The sequence below is a fragment of the Pieris brassicae genome, chromosome 14, assembly GCF_905147105.1.
Source record: "Pieris brassicae chromosome 14, ilPieBrab1.1, whole genome shotgun sequence".
Classification (NCBI taxonomy): domain Eukaryota; kingdom Metazoa; phylum Arthropoda; class Insecta; order Lepidoptera; family Pieridae; genus Pieris; species Pieris brassicae.
Window position 1 is genome coordinate 2,108,828 of NC_059678.1, and position 15,998 is coordinate 2,124,825.

The following is a 15,998-nucleotide window of genomic DNA, read 5'->3' on the forward strand; positions in this document are numbered from 1 at the left end:
GTAGTACTTAGGGTTATAATTAATAGTTTATCGACGGACTTATATCTACCAATAAAACACATAAATTTGCATTTTTTTTGTAATAGGAGGCAAACGGGCAGGAGGCTCATCTGATGTTAAGTGATACCGCCGCCCATGGATACTCACATTTCCAGAAGGCTAGCAAGTGCGTTGAAGAATAGGTACGCTCTTTTCTTGAAGGACCCGAAGTCGAATTGGTTCAGAAATACTTCAGTGGTTACTACATTAGTGGGCAGCTGGTTCCACATAGTGGTGGTGCGGGGCAAGAACTGTCGTAGAAAACGCTCAGTTGTGGAACGACGGACGTCGAGGTGATATTGAAAGTATTTTGTATTTTGCCTTGACGTCCATTAATAAAACTCAGCTGCGGGTATTAGACCGAACAGCTCTTATGCTCAACGTAAATGCGGTAAAAGACAGACCCAACATCTCTACGCAATGCCAAGGGATCAAGCCGCACGGAAAGTGATTGGTCGCATAAACAGCAGCAGTTGCAGGAGTTTGGTATCAGTGACATGAGATATTTACGGTTATTATTCAAAATGTACTAAAAGTGTTCCTAACAATACAGTTGTCTATATACGACGACCCAAACTAACTGTTTTAAATAGGAGCAGTCGTGTAAGAGATATTTTGCTTTTAAATGAGAGAAAATGTCGAGACACACACACAACACACTGTAAACAGTTTCTCCCTTCTCAGACTAGGCCTTTTCTTTTTGCTTTCTGTACATTTACAAAACATTATCACAATTATTTTTATAATCTAAATGATGTCTATTGATGTAATGCATGGTATTTTTTTTAACAACAAAAATTGCTTTGTGATGTGATATTACGGAACGAAAATAAACTCGTATGCCGAGGTACGAATAGTATTTAATGCAGATACGGTGCGTATTTGTATTAAATAAATCATTTTATTAATACACAAGTTAAAAATAGCCCATTAGACATTTGTTTGGTATTTATAATCGATTCATTCATATGTAAAGATTTATTTAATATTTCTAAACATACATATAAAACGGGTTATATACGATATATAGACAATTAGGTAACGGGAAATTAATGAGCAATCACTTCCAGACAACCCTAGTATTAATATAAGTTTGCAATAATATTCTAGATATTAACCTGTTTGAACATTTCATCGTGCTCTCTTCTCCTCTGTTCCTCCTTCTGCCTTCGGCCAGCTTCTGCTGCCTCGCGCATTGACTTTTCGCGTACTGCATTTAATATAGACTAAACATGCTTTAACTCAGAAAATTAGCTTCAAATTGGAGCTAATAACTCCCATTTAAAGAGAGACAAGAAAAATCTGAATTAGAAAAAAATGTTTGCGTGGACACTCCACACGTAAGAAGTGAAACTTCTTAATGGCCTTAGTATTCGAAAATTGATCTACTATATGCAACTTTACAGAAATTGGTTAAATAAAGTTAAATTAGATAAAGTTTAACACAAGGCTTTTATTGTCATAGACATGAATATAAATAATACAATTATTTCATTTTACCTTATTACTACTAAGATAATTACAGATTTGCATTAATTGTAATATAATTATTACTATCATTGTCATCGTTATTAGATATTTTTGTTATTGGTTTCGAATCTCTTCGAATCAACCGTGGTAGGGACAAGAAAAAGATGGCATGTAACGGAAAAAAATGTGACGCGTAACCGAAAAAGGTGACGGTTATTTTTTTTCCAACGCAAATTAAGAAGTTTTTCACATCAAAAGGAATATTGTTTAAATAGTATGGCATATAGTCTGTTATTTTTGTCTGACGTCTTTTGTTGCACCAGTAATGTTGTGGTATTTTTATACTTATTTTATTCTAATCTTGTGATATTGAGGCATCTTGGTAATAAATTCTTAGAATATGGAAAATACATCAAAGAAACAATAATAATACCTACATGCGATAAGTATAAAGGCATGATGTCTTCTCTCTTCCTTCAGCCGTCTCAACTCCTTTTCTAGGAAGTCCAAGGCTGCTGATACAGCCCCACCACACAACTCTTCTACTAATGCTGTAACTGCATCTTCCTAAAAATTGGGATCAAATGACACAATTGGCGTTCCGTTGTAACTCGATCCCGGAGTTTGGGTGACATTCTCACTCTTGGGTAAAGATAAAAAGTAACAAAGAAAGAATCATAATTCCGAACAGGAAATCGCAGTTTTTAAGTGATATTCTACAGAGAGAAAAAGTTATATTCTTCAGATTTCGGAACAATTTTTGTTGCGGAAATGTAAGTAAAAAATCGGAATTAAATTTTTGTGGAAAATTGAAACTAATTTTGAACGTGTTAACTGATAACGCTCATAGACACTCAATGTCAAAGAGATGCACTCACAGTGCATTACCGGCCGGCCTTTCAAGAGTTTGTACGCTTGTTTGAAGGACCTTAAGTCGAATTGGCTCAAAAATACTTCAGCTGGTTCCACATAGTGTTGGACACAAAAACTGCCTTAAAAACGCTCGATTGCTAAACGATGGAAGGCTCATCTGGTATTAAGTAACCGCGCATGGACATTCTCAATGCCAGAGGGATCGCAATTCGGGCTTTAAAGCGTAAAGACTATATTAAATATTGGTCGTTATTGTCGGACTGTCGGACAAGGGATCTAGACTCTTAAAGGCTCGAACGGCTGATGTGTTTACACAGCGGGTGTGACATTATCCTTCTAATTGTAGGTGTCGCTACAAAGTGAATCAAGGAACCTCTTGTGCTATAAGATGCCAATGCGAGCTTACCTTAGCTTCAGCCTCTGTTCTCAAAGCGTCATGATCCCTGGCTTTTGTTTCCTCTCTAGCAATTCTTGCGCGATCTTCTTTTTGTAGACCGTGCGTTGTTTTCAATTCCTCTGTAAGTTCTGCTGCCCTGGTACGGCCTTCGTACATCTGTATCATGTCTTTATTTTTTTACCAATACAATCTATTCCAGGTGACGCTAAAGCGACCGGGATCCAATATAAAAATCATTTTCGAAATTAAAAATGAATCAGGAGATACAAACTGAAGAATATCATAACAAAATTATTTTATTTTTATTCATTGACCAAACCTGTCCTAACTGGTGACCCTAAATCGGCAAGAATACAAAATTTACACACGAAACAATAAACTAACATACAATTTTAGTTAGGAAAAAAGCTAAAGAAATACATTAAACTAACAAATAGTAAACATTTTGTTAGCTTACTCAACGGACTATAGAAAAGGCCCGTATACTAGTGTAATTTACATGGCCTTATCACGTTGGTACTAGCTGTAGCCACATGTAGTATTTCGCCTTCTGACGTGCCCAACAGGCACTGTAGTACCGCCGTATTATAGTCCTTGCCATGTAAAAGTTTTATTAAGTACATCAAGCGCGAAATCTCAGCTTACGTAAGCTCGTTGTAGCCCTCAGAAACAGGAGTGTGCGTATCGAGATTTGAAATTAGTATAACTTTTAACTCGTAGAAACTGTGATGTTCATTTGTTCTATAGTTGATTCATAACGTTACATTATTTGCAATACACCCATTCAAGACACAGCCACTACCAGCAATTTTTTTGACGTGACAACGCCTTAAGGTCGATTTATATCTACAGACATTGAGTGTGGCAGACAAAATGATATTCTTCCATACAGTAACTATTACCGTATTTATATCTATCGTAACACGGCCGTACAGACGCTTACACACGAGACGACACGTGTTGTGCCCGGCCAGTATTCTCGGAAAGAATATTTTGTCTGCGCGGTTCATGTCTGTACGTGTCTGTGGCTCCTTGCCGGGCAGTGTGAATAGAGTATAATTATGGACAAATCTTCAATAGAGAAGTGTTTGAACATTTTCAATAACATGCTTTTTCTTCTAAAGCTATGCAGTAACTGCCAGTGAGAGCGGACGCCGATGACGGTGTCTGTCGGGATCCGGGGTGTTTCTATACGTTACATATAAATAAATGGTGTCTGACGGTGTCTCTCACGGCTCATGTCTGCCACACTCAATGTCTGTAGATATAAATCGACCTTTATAGTTCGATGGAGCCGGCTGCACGCACGATAAAACAAGACTCATGCGGCAATACCTTGCTCTGAGGTGTTCCATTTAGGGCTTGAAGTGCAAGCGAGAGCGCAGAACGAGCGACAAAGAGGCACAATCGGCCTTCGCGTTAGACAAAAATTGACATAATTGTATTTATGCGTACAAAAAAATGTAACTTGATCGATTCAATTGTGATTTCCATTTACCTACTTCTCTATTCATACAAAATATCAATGAAACCAGTAAAATTAAAATTTTCTTTTGAAAAAGCAACCATTCCAGCAGTATTTTCTTATGACGTTGTCACGTTCAAATATCATCAGTAAAATTTACAGACAACCGATTTTATTTGCTTTAAATAGGTATTTTACATTAGCAGTATAATACATGTCTCTGTAAATTAAAAAAAAAATACTTTTCGTTATTTTATATTGAATTTTTAATTCCATAAACGTTTGTGTGCGTAAATCTATATTAAACTCAAACACAAGCTCAAAATATCTTTTTTCATATAGGTAAACAAATACACTTATGAACGTCAGAAAAGAAGTTAAATTAAATGTAAATTTACTACCAGTTCGCAAGTCAAGGGCGTAGAGCGGACAAGAAGAACTGGCAAGAAACTCTCCGCCACTCTTTTTGATCGCCAAGTTTTGGGTCATACAAATTGTTTGAACTGGAGCAAATCAATCCCAAGGATTAAAATCATTTAAGTATTCGTGTAATTTATAAAAAAAAGCTTTATTGATTTATTTACATTAAACGAGGCCTTTGAATTTATTTAGCGATTATAATATTATATAATTATATAATTTCATTTGAGAGGTTGTAAAAACGAATACAATATCCACATAAGAAGTGGTTTATCTTCTGGAGCCAGGTTGGTCGTACACTCAAATTAGTTCTTTTCGAGTATTATAATGGTGAAGGTCACCATTTGTTTTAAAATCGTTTTTTTTTGTACATACATAATATAATACATTGATCAGATAGTGTCATAATATTTAATTCCTTAAACTTATTGCCTGATATCGTACTGACGAATGTTTAACTCTTATGTTGTTATTTAATGTTTGTATTATTTTTAAAATATGTCAGAGTGATATTTTTTTGCGAAACACAAATTATAATCCGTACCGAAGTGATCAACTAAGTAAATCAGTAGAGCTGCAACCTTTTTAGGCCTGGGCCTCAGATTTCTGTATCTGTTTCATGATTTGTCAATATGGCAAGTAGGTGATCAGCCTCCTGTGCCTGACACACACCGTCGACTTTTTGGTTTCCTCACGATGTTATCCTTCACCGTTAAAGCTGAAGCGCAATGTTAAATGCGCACATAGAAAGTCCATTGGTGTACAGCCGGGAATCGAACCTACGTCTTCAGCGATGCGAGTCACACGCTTAAGCCACCAGGCCACTAACGAAGTACATCACAGTTGTAAAATACATGACAGTGTCCCATAGAACAGAAAAATCTGGATCTAATTTTGTACATAGAGCGACTCACCCACGTGTACGATTATTAGAGTTTCAGCACACACAATTTGAATAGTTTTTTAATGATAAAATCTGGAAATTTGTATTATTTTTTACTCATGTAAAAACTAAGTCTCTAACACTTATTAATATTGAGTGTCTATTGAAACGGCAAAGTCGATAATGTTATCTTACCAAATTCTGCACGGCTCGTCCCCTTATAATCTTCTGCAGCGTCAGGGCTGCTTGGTGAGATGTCTCGTCATCGTCAGGCACTTCCTCCACTTCGGGAGTGGGAGGTCGTGGGGTTACCACAACCCGTCGTGGTTTCAACACACGCAGAGGACCCGCAGTGTGAGATACAGCACCGAGGCGAGCCTCTGAATATTTGAAATGATTTCATAAGACAGACAAAAAGTTTAAGGCGTATGACAGCGAGCATTATACACCTGATACATAAACGGTTAAATATCAATCCAATTAATTCTATAATGTATTTTAAAAAGATCCCTTTGGAGTAGAGAACCTTCGGTCGTGGGGTGTACGGTGTGTACGGGTGTACCAAGTGGACGGGTGCTAACTAAGGATTTAAGTTGGTCGTCTCCTTGCAGATAGTAACAGTGACTGGTAATTGCAACTTAGGAAACATTCTTAAGATCATCAAAATCTAGTCAGTAGTTATTGAGATATCTACGCTTTGTCACATCGAACATCTATTAGACTGATCGAAAATCCTCGCTTTAGATCAGAGGAAGACCAGCACCTGCCTTCCTCTTCCACATACATATATAATATATATATCGTATCCATTTATTATATTTTATCTAAATTTAACGAATCCAGAGATAACTCACTCTTTAACTCATTATGAAGGCTTTCAAGGAACTCTTCGCTCCACTTAGTCTCCCTTTCGCAGAGCTGGGTCGTGTTTCTTGGCAGGTGATGCCCAGAACATGTCCTACCTAAGTTTTGGCCACACTGCTCCAGCCAGGCTGGCGGAGCAGCAACGACAAGGTGGTCTTCTAATGCTGGAAAAAACCATCTTTGTCGTTCGCTATAGGGCTATTGAATGTGGAGCTTTCAGAATAATTATATGACATAATTACTGCCATAAAGGCTAACATGAATATTACTTTTACTCGATGTTTCTCTGTTTTCTTTAGAAAAAAAGAAGTACTTAGTTTCTGAACAGCACGTTAAGCTAATTCCCAAAGACAAGTCGCTGGACTGGACTTTAGGATAATGGGAAAAGATTTGATTGTTCAGAATATAGGGAAAATGATTGCAATTGCTGAAAAGCCGTCTGGCAAGCTGCAAAGGCAAAGCTTACATGGATAAAGATAGCGTTCTTCCGACTTACTTGTAAGTTTAATTCATAACATTTATTTGCCTTTAACTCTAAAAAGTTCTGGTTTCGACAAAATCTTTCATTCGTTACTTTACATCTCTAGAATGCGTCAATAAATCGTTGTTTATGATAGAGAAACATTGGTCCTTCGAATCAGATTAATTATAAAAAAAACATAATAGTTATACATATACATATTTCAGAATCTCAAGCGTGTCTGGAAACACGCCTGTTACATAAAAGTATATTATCAAATGTTGTGCCAAAGAAAAATCGTTGTTATTTATTTAAACTTATTTAGAAAATTCTATTTATAACCGTATTATTGAAACCAAGTATAGTGTACTTACACAATAGACCTGGATCATAGACAATTTCCGCGTGCCTCCTCTTGGCCTGGTACCCGTGTCTGGCGCGGGGTGCTCGCAAATCTGAAGTAGGATCTACAGCGGCTGCCACTGGGTCTCCTCCACCCCGAGCTGCACGTTTTGCTTCGACTAAACCTACCCGACCGCCCATACTATGAAGAGCTTTGAGTTTGCGCATTTCTGAAAAAATATAATATTATTGCCACAAGTAAATTATCGCTTCCTGATATTTTACTTGTATATTGTAATTGTAACTTCCTCATGGAGTATAATGTATATATTTTTTCAGAAGGATTCAAAAACATTTTATTAAAAAAAACGTCTTGTATTTATTTTACGGAAATTATTTTGTGTACAATGTTAGTAACACTCGTTTACCTAATTTTAGTTTCCTGAAATAGATCGCAACAATCATAAAGGTAGGTTATAGGTCATAGGTTTAGTTTAGATCTGTAGAATTACACCAAATAATCATAAAAGCGATGCGACAGTTTAACAATCTATTAAACATACAGAAATCTGAAGCCCAGAAAAGGTTGTAGCGCCATCGATTTAACATAAAATTAAAGTCTTTCAATTTTGTATTAACTATAAGAATAAACGAAGTAATAATTAATTAAATACTGTTTTAAAACTTGTGTCTATGGATAATTTATTCATAAAAGCTGCCCAAGCTCGGCAGACTGATTGGTAGAAGAAACACAAAGAATAAAAAAAAAGTGTGTGTTAGACACGTTAGAAGTTATACTTCTGTGGCGTAAGAAGATAAAAAATCTTTTCAAAAGTTCTACCTATGTTTAGTTTGTAGAAAACGATACTGACAATAGAAAAAAATAAAATGTTAATTATAGCTAACTTCAGGGTCGGGTTTTGTGACGGTGTGCGCGCATCGAAAAATCTAGAAGTATTACTTCAAACTGAATTTTGAAATTTTTTGGAAAATTGATTTCAAAGTTGAGGGGGAGCTATGGATACCAGAGCTAGCTCGTTTATCGGAATGCTCAATCTGGATATCGTCAATTTTTGGCAGATAACACGTTCTACTGAAGGGACAAATGGAATGATGGATAGATACCTGGAGTATCTAGAAATATAAATTTAGTCTAAAGGTTGCGGCAATCAATCTGATTGTTATATTATTGTATATATATATTTTTTTTTTATATAATAGGAGGCAAACGGGTAGGAGACTGATGTGAATACCGTCCATGGACACTCACATTGCCAGAAGGCTCGCAAGTGCGTTGCCTACTTTTTAAGAATTGGTACGCTCTTTTTTGAAGGATTAAGTCGAATTGGTTCCACATAGCGCATAAAAATTGCCTTGGAAAACGCTCAGTCGTGGAACGACGGACGTCGAGGTGATACGGGTGGAATTTCATCTTCTACCTTGACGTCCGATTATGAAACTCAGCTGCAGAGTAATGCAAACATTATATAAATTATTTATTAAATATTATTTTACCTCTATCTCTGGTCAAGCGAATATGATCAATCTTCCTCTCCATATCCGCTTTCTTACACGCCCATAATTTCGACAGCTTCTTACCAACACGCGTTGTCTGCTTCTCTCGTTTCTCACTTTGCTGCTTGTGTAAAAGAGACAGCCGGATGTCTTGCAGTTCGTCTATTTCCTGTTTAGATATTTGAGAATACTGAGATAAATTTCGTTACAAGGTTACAAGGTTTTAGGAAAGTTTTGAATTTGAGAAACACATTGATTTGAATCAAGTTGTAACTAGGTTAAAAAATGGATGATGGTCACAGTACGAGATGGGAGGCATTTAGGGACGTCTGTACTATCGGACAGTTTAACTATATTTAGTTAAAATTAATATCTTTATAATTACAAAGGATCTTATTACAGGACTGAGATAAGTATCGTTTTTTTTTCTCTTTTCTTGGCCTGCACGGTATGTGCGTCAGCCATGCAAAAAAGTAAGGAAGTGGTTGGTTTGGAAATTGGATCGGAATTTGGACAGGATTATAAATTATGTATATAATAAGTACATAAATGATTATAATTTTATATTGTTATGAAAAATGAATCTGGCTAAAATTCTATATACATCAATATTTATATTAGATAGAGATTGAATTAGGAAAAGAAATTTTAATGGACAAAAGCGAGGAAATCAAATAAGTGTCGTTCATGAGAATTTATCTTGAAAATGTTCAGTGATTCAACGCTTATTTATTTATTTCAATTTGGAGGCAAGAAATACAATTTAAAAAAATGTGTGCGTGTGTTTATACACGTAAGTGAAACTTCTTTAAGATAGTATTTTTCTATTTTAATTGGTTAAATAAAGTTAAAGTTTAACAAAAGGCTTTTATTATCATAGACATGAATACAAATAATACAATTATTACATTTTACCTTATTACTACTAAGATTATTACATGAATTATGACTATCATTGTTATCGTTATTATATATTTTTGTTATTAATGGCTTCGAATCTCTTCGAATCAACCGTGGTAGTGACAAGAAAAAGATGGCGCGTAATGGAAAAATGTGACGCTATTTTTTTTTTCAACGCCGATAAAGAGGTTTCACTTGAATAATTAAATAAATAGGAGGACCAGTGGCGCCCTTATCACTTTCGAGTGACCTCTTCCAGGCAAGTGAGGAGAAAAAAAAAGGAATATTAAATAAAGTGAGGACACTAGATAGATAGATATAAAATAAATTTGACATAATGGAACAAAACAAATTAATTAAAACATATGTACACAGTGAAAATGACACATGAATCACGACAATTATCCATGCATTTTGCTGATTGAGGATATTTGACAATCTGAGACAAATATTTGTTTTCAATTTATTTTATTATTATTAATTACTTAAAATGTCATGTGGAACACGGTGAAATGGTTGCAGCTCCTTACAAACATTGTGTAAAACAAAAATCTTGGAGATTAAAAAGAGTGGCGAAGAGGTTATTAAGTTCTTCTCTTCCGTTCCACGCCCTTGATTTGAGAACTGGCAGTAAATGTTAAATTAGAAGCATTTAATGTATATTTCTTTTTTTTACGTTTATAAGTGTACATTGTGTTAGCTGTATGAATGATTTTTCACTTATCATAGAGACAAGTCCAAAATTCACAGAAATTTGTTTTGCTTTTCGGATATCTGTATATGGCGGATAAATCCGCTACTCCATAAATTATTTGGTGTTATCGTTGTGTTTTAGACGTTATGCATAATCGCGAGTTCCATGCTCCGTGGAATGAAATATGAAATTAATTCCTTACTTTGTGCTTTTACGGCCTGGAATTTTTCTTATAACCCCTCGAGCTCCATAACAAACAGTTTAATTAATAAAAATGTAATGAAAGTTGACAGAAAAAAAAATGTCCCATTTTTTTTTTTTTTTGGCGAAATATTTTAATAAACAAACTCACGGCCTCTCTGAATATCCAATCCTTAGTTTCGATGTCTGTGATGATGGCATCCTGGCGTTTCATCCATCTCGGGAACTGACCTTTCTCAATCAACTGGGTCCATTTACGGGCGTGACGCATTCTGGAATTAAGAGTAAACACTGTCTTCAGGCCTTTTTGGGCAAAAAAATATCGTACATTTTTATTATTATTCATATTTCTTTAGTGACTGTTTGCTCATGATGCATTCATGTTCCTGGTACACTGTTGCAAACGGGACTAAGCCAAGTGAACAGTTTTTTTTATCTTCTAGAAATTTGCGAGTTATATTTGCCGTATAATATAACTGCTATTTGAAGATATAGAACTGTTTTGCGATTCCGCAATATTAATTTAATAATTAAAATCTGAATTTTCGTGATTTCATGAGATGTTTCTGGTAATTTGTGGATGTTGTGAATGGCGATATGTTTAATTTTTTTGTAATCCTAGAGTTACTGGAACTAAAAACTTATCTGCTACTTTTGATGGTTCAGCGTATACACTATCTCGCTCTTACAACTTGATTAGTAACATTGATGAAAATGTTAATTGTAAAATTTGTAATGTACTATTTTCTTGTATAATTTTATGCATACACGTTGTTTTAGAACATATAAATAAAGTGATATATCAGGTCTACTGTAGTGTATTGTTCTGTCTGTTATGGCTCTATCAAAGTTCAACTTATGAGTATGACTTTCTAGAATCTTTTCTGGGATATATTTATTTATTTATTGAGTGCCTATCTAATACCTAATCCGGTGTTTTGCGGAAAATTATCTACCTATCACATATTGCTAGTATTATATATATTACAAAGTATTATGTATGATGTGGTAAACTTCAATAAATCAATAAATTATAATAAAAACAGAAAAACATCAAGACGCCAAAAAAATCGAGTTACAGAATTTTTGACGTAAGGAATTTTAAATAACTTTAGTATACTAAATTTTAAATAACTTTAGTATACTAAAGTTATTTAAAATTATATATATTATATTTAGGGAAAGTAAAGTGAACTGACTCCACTAGGATTCCCTGCAGCCAGTCTCTTCCTTTATAAGTATTTCCGTTTATGATGTCTACATAACACAAATTTAAATAAAAAACTCAATAGATTTACGGATGATGTCCACATTTGAAGTTTTGTGTTACAACCGTGATTAACAATAAAATACATTTTATTTATACTAACTTGTTTATAATCTCCGTGGTATGGAAGTCGGCGGGCAAATCACCAACTCGGTACGGTTTTCCCGGGCCTGGAAAATATTTCGATTTTTATTTGACTTATTGTAGTACTTTGAATTGTATATAATAATAATTAATACACAGAGACATATAGTACACAGAGCATACTAACAATGATAATTCTGAATGATAAATTATTTTATTTCATATTCATTTGTTTACAGCTAATACCTGGCCAAATTCCAACTTAAATTATTCTAATTACATATACAATGAAGTCATTTTTATAAAATGAACAGAAAACCTGGCACCGGAACGGGGAATTCCCCGTGGTTTATTATTTTTCGCGTGTATTACGGTGGACTTCCTTGCAATAGCCCAGAGCCCCACAAATTCATGGTCCGCCCGTGCACTAGGCCAACACTGCTCTGGTATCTTATAACATTTCGTAATATCCCGATAGAGCAATAATACTAATAGGCCAAAAATGATTTCCATTTGAAAGTTTTCATCAGTTAACACGATTTCGACATATTAGATTTTTTAATTCACATTGAAGACTTGATACAATTTGCTAGGCCGCCTCCAGTACTTTTTTTTTCTACGACATTGAATTAAAGTAAATTGAACACTACTGAAGGTGGTAACTAAAGGAAATGATAACATGGCCGAGTCGCCAAGACAGCCTTCACTTACCCCATTGTAAGTTGTCAAGATAGACAACTTCCGGTGTTTCCTGGCATGTTTCCGCCGGTCTCGCTTCCGGTTGCCACGGTATCGTTTGAGCTGACGACTCCCTGTACATATTACTATTATTAGAATTTGTATTTTATAGTTTTCCAGGCCCTTCAAGCCAACTCGAGCCAAGCGAGATCTCAGTCAATAAAAATAAATACGCTCGGGAATTCTTCGTATAACATTAAAGTGATACAGTGAAATATGATTTATTAATATCAATTAATAAAGTGTTTAATTACCTACCCATAATTAATTTAAGCCGCTGTCCATTGTGTGTCTTTATGTTAATAACTACATTTTGGTTTCAGTTTGATACTCTCTTATGCGACACGGAAACGAAAAAATTCCATACGAATATTGGAGAGGATTGTTTTGAAGATTATACATAGAGTGACCATTTATTGTTTGATTCAAAACGGGACATTGTTTGAATTATTTATTTATTTATTTACACTTCGTTACACTACAAAATAAAAATAAAAATTAACATAATTAAATCAAAAGGAGGGCAACTGGCGGCCTTATCGCTTACGAGCGATCTCTTCCAGGCAACCACTGTGAGTAAAGAAAAAAATAAATGTATTAAATAAGATAGGCAAGTAGTGCAAAATACATGTAATACACAGTTATTAAAACAAAACTAAACAGGAATAAAATATTAAAGATACATTAAAGAGTAAAAAGACACATATATCACGATAATTTAAGATAAGTCTAACGTCAGTTAGTAGTTAGTAAGAAAGTTCGGGATACGATGTGGACAGGTAATGTTTGTACAGAAGAAATTTAAAGAAGTTGAATTTAGGAAAAATAATAAGAAGTCAGAGAAAATAAACAATATATAGGTAAAAAAAATGTTTAGTTATATTTATCTTTATCAGTAGAACAAATTTGTTCAAATTTCGCGTGGTTTCTGAAAATGGGACATTTTTGCGTCCGACAGTTCATTTCGGGGACTGTCCCGTTAAAAGCGGGACGTCTGGTCATGTTATATATACGACACATTTCGTATTGCGATCTTCCCGCGCGTAATGAAAGTTAGTTACTGATTCCAGAACGTTGCGTGTTTTAATCACATCGGGTTCACCAATTTATGTTGCGGTCACCTTAGATATATACACTTTATATTTGTAAGAACAATGTTCTAAGCTGGACCTCATAACCATCACACAATTAGAATGCTAATCCCAGAATAGACTATATTTATTTCCAAGAATTCCAGCTACTATCCTGAGTTCGATCGATCTCTGGCTATTCACCAATGGAGTTGCTGTCTAACACACGCTTATACGGGAAACATCATGAAGATTGCGGCATGGCTCAAATACAAAAATCTACGACTTATTGTGTCATACGCTGTAACCATGGGCGGATCGTGAATTGTGGGGCTCTCGGCTATTAAGGAAAAGCACCCCGTATTAGGCGCACTCGTGACAAAATAAGTTGACCAAAAACAAGCGAAGGAGAATTTCCCGTTGCGTTCGATAGTCACGTATCCCATATTAGGTAATTGATCTCAGGGATTCCAACATTATGATTGAATTTTTTTAAATCTCAGATATGTCTTATTTCATTGAGGACTTTCCTTTGTATCCACGGGGCCCTGGGCTACAGCACTAAAAGCCCAAAGAGGATCCACCCCTACTGATCACCTACTCGTCTATGAAATAAAAATAATTAAAACGGATGTAATCTGAGACCAATAATATCGGTAGTGCCATAGGATAATTAAAATATTCCGTTAATGTCCGCAATTTAAGGATGCGCAAGCGAGCTGTGTCTCTTGTAAGGCCCTGTGCGGGGGATCTCTATCAGCATGGTGGTAGGGATAGCGGTGGTAGGGTAGGTGGTAGCGGGAATTGCCCTCCATGGGCCATTGCAATGGACTGAATGTGCCCTTTTTATGTTATTTAACTAATAAATTAATAACCATATGGACTGATCGTCTGCTATAATAAATAAATAAATTATCCCTGTTTCTCTTGGTTACGCGTGAACCGCTCTACCGATTTCGCTTAATTTTTTTTTGTGTTTGTTATTGTCAGGAGATGGTTCTTATGAAAGAAAAAATAAGAACGTTGCGCGGAAAATTAGAATGAATATTGTTTAAAACAAATGCTTCGATCGGAGTTATTATACTGATAAAATACATATAAAATACATGTTTTTCACATGGCCAGTTACATGTCGCCAGTACCCATGTATACCAACAAAACTATTTATATACGCGCCAGAAAAAAAAAGAATGTTGTTTATAAGCAAGCATTTTTAGTTAATTATACCAATTCGAAATCAATATTCATAGTTCAGACAACGTCTGTCGGGTCCGCTAGTTATATGTGAAACGAACGTACCTAAACAAACTCTGAGTCCCCCTGTTCCTTGGCCTCGTTGGTCCCACTGTGCACGCAGGAGTAGGTGGATGAAAATCCGGTGTTGCACATGGTACAGCAAGCAGCTTCTTTGGGCTGAAACAATTTTTGTTTTATAAACTCACTGGTGCCTGACATACACGGTCCATTAATTGTTAACTAACCAGAGATAATGACAAAATCAGATTAAACAATTTACATTGTAGAAGTCGAAGTAAGAAGTAGACATGGGGAGAAATTGGCTGTGCCAAAAATCAATCTGGAACTGTTTAGGAAAAACACCTTTTGTATGGCTATTAAGGTTAATAATTTACGAAATTAATTAGTAGATCTTCCGACTGGAGTCTTTAAAAATCGAATTGGTGGAACCTTTGGAAAAATGTATTATTCAATAAATGATTATCTGCGTAAGACACTATAGTTTATACAAATAATATAAGAATTGACCAATTCATATGACTAATAATGTAAAATGTAAAATTCCTTTAAAGACAAATTTGCCCGCCATTTGTGTGTGGCAGAATATGGGAACTTACTATTGTACCACCTTTTTGTACCATATTCTTGGAATAAATTATTATTATTATTTTTTGAAGGATTCTCGTATTTTAATATATTGTGTCACGTATTTCATAATTGTTTGTGTGAGAGCAAAAATAAAACAAAGAGGAGTTTCTTTAATTATATCGAGGATTTAACGCCATAACGCTTTTTAAGTATGTTACAATCACTTTTAACTACAAAATATTTCCATCAAAAAGTCATTGATAAAAATGCTAGCAGCATTTCCTCGCTGTAGTGCGATACTCATTCGTTGAGGAAAGCACCAGCTCTGGGGTCACCGGTACTATCTATAGGTACCGGCAAACACCTTGAACAAATGTTCTTGCGAAAGAAGCGATTTTTAGGTATCACTGGGAGAGGCAGGGAGTTGGGGCGATCGCGTGATTAGGGTTTGTGTCCCTCGCTGTGTACGATGCGCAAACATCCCCCCCCCAC

The 15,998-nt window shown here is 35.3% G+C and overlaps 1 protein-coding gene across 2 annotated transcripts in view; it reads right to left on the reverse strand.

Moving 5' to 3' along the window:
- LOC123718040 (cilia- and flagella-associated protein 91-like) overlaps positions 1-15,998 on the reverse strand; it is a 32,224-nt gene that overhangs the window by 11,199 nt on the left and 5,027 nt on the right. For both annotated transcript variants that reach the window (XM_045674395.1, XM_045674394.1), the window contains exons 5-15: positions 14,982-15,095; positions 12,586-12,686; positions 11,894-11,960; positions 10,675-10,795; positions 8,729-8,897; positions 7,246-7,443; positions 6,402-6,575; positions 5,743-5,927; positions 2,789-2,935; positions 1,947-2,076; positions 1,158-1,249 (exon numbers count right to left, since the gene is read on the reverse strand). In XM_045674395.1, the coding sequence (XP_045530351.1) occupies positions 1,158-1,249; positions 1,947-2,076; positions 2,789-2,935; positions 5,743-5,927; positions 6,402-6,575; positions 7,246-7,443; positions 8,729-8,897; positions 10,675-10,795; positions 11,894-11,960; positions 12,586-12,686; positions 14,982-15,095 (1,498 nt within the window). The remainder of the gene's footprint in view (positions 1-1,157; positions 1,250-1,946; positions 2,077-2,788; positions 2,936-5,742; positions 5,928-6,401; positions 6,576-7,245; positions 7,444-8,728; positions 8,898-10,674; positions 10,796-11,893; positions 11,961-12,585; positions 12,687-14,981; positions 15,096-15,998) is intronic.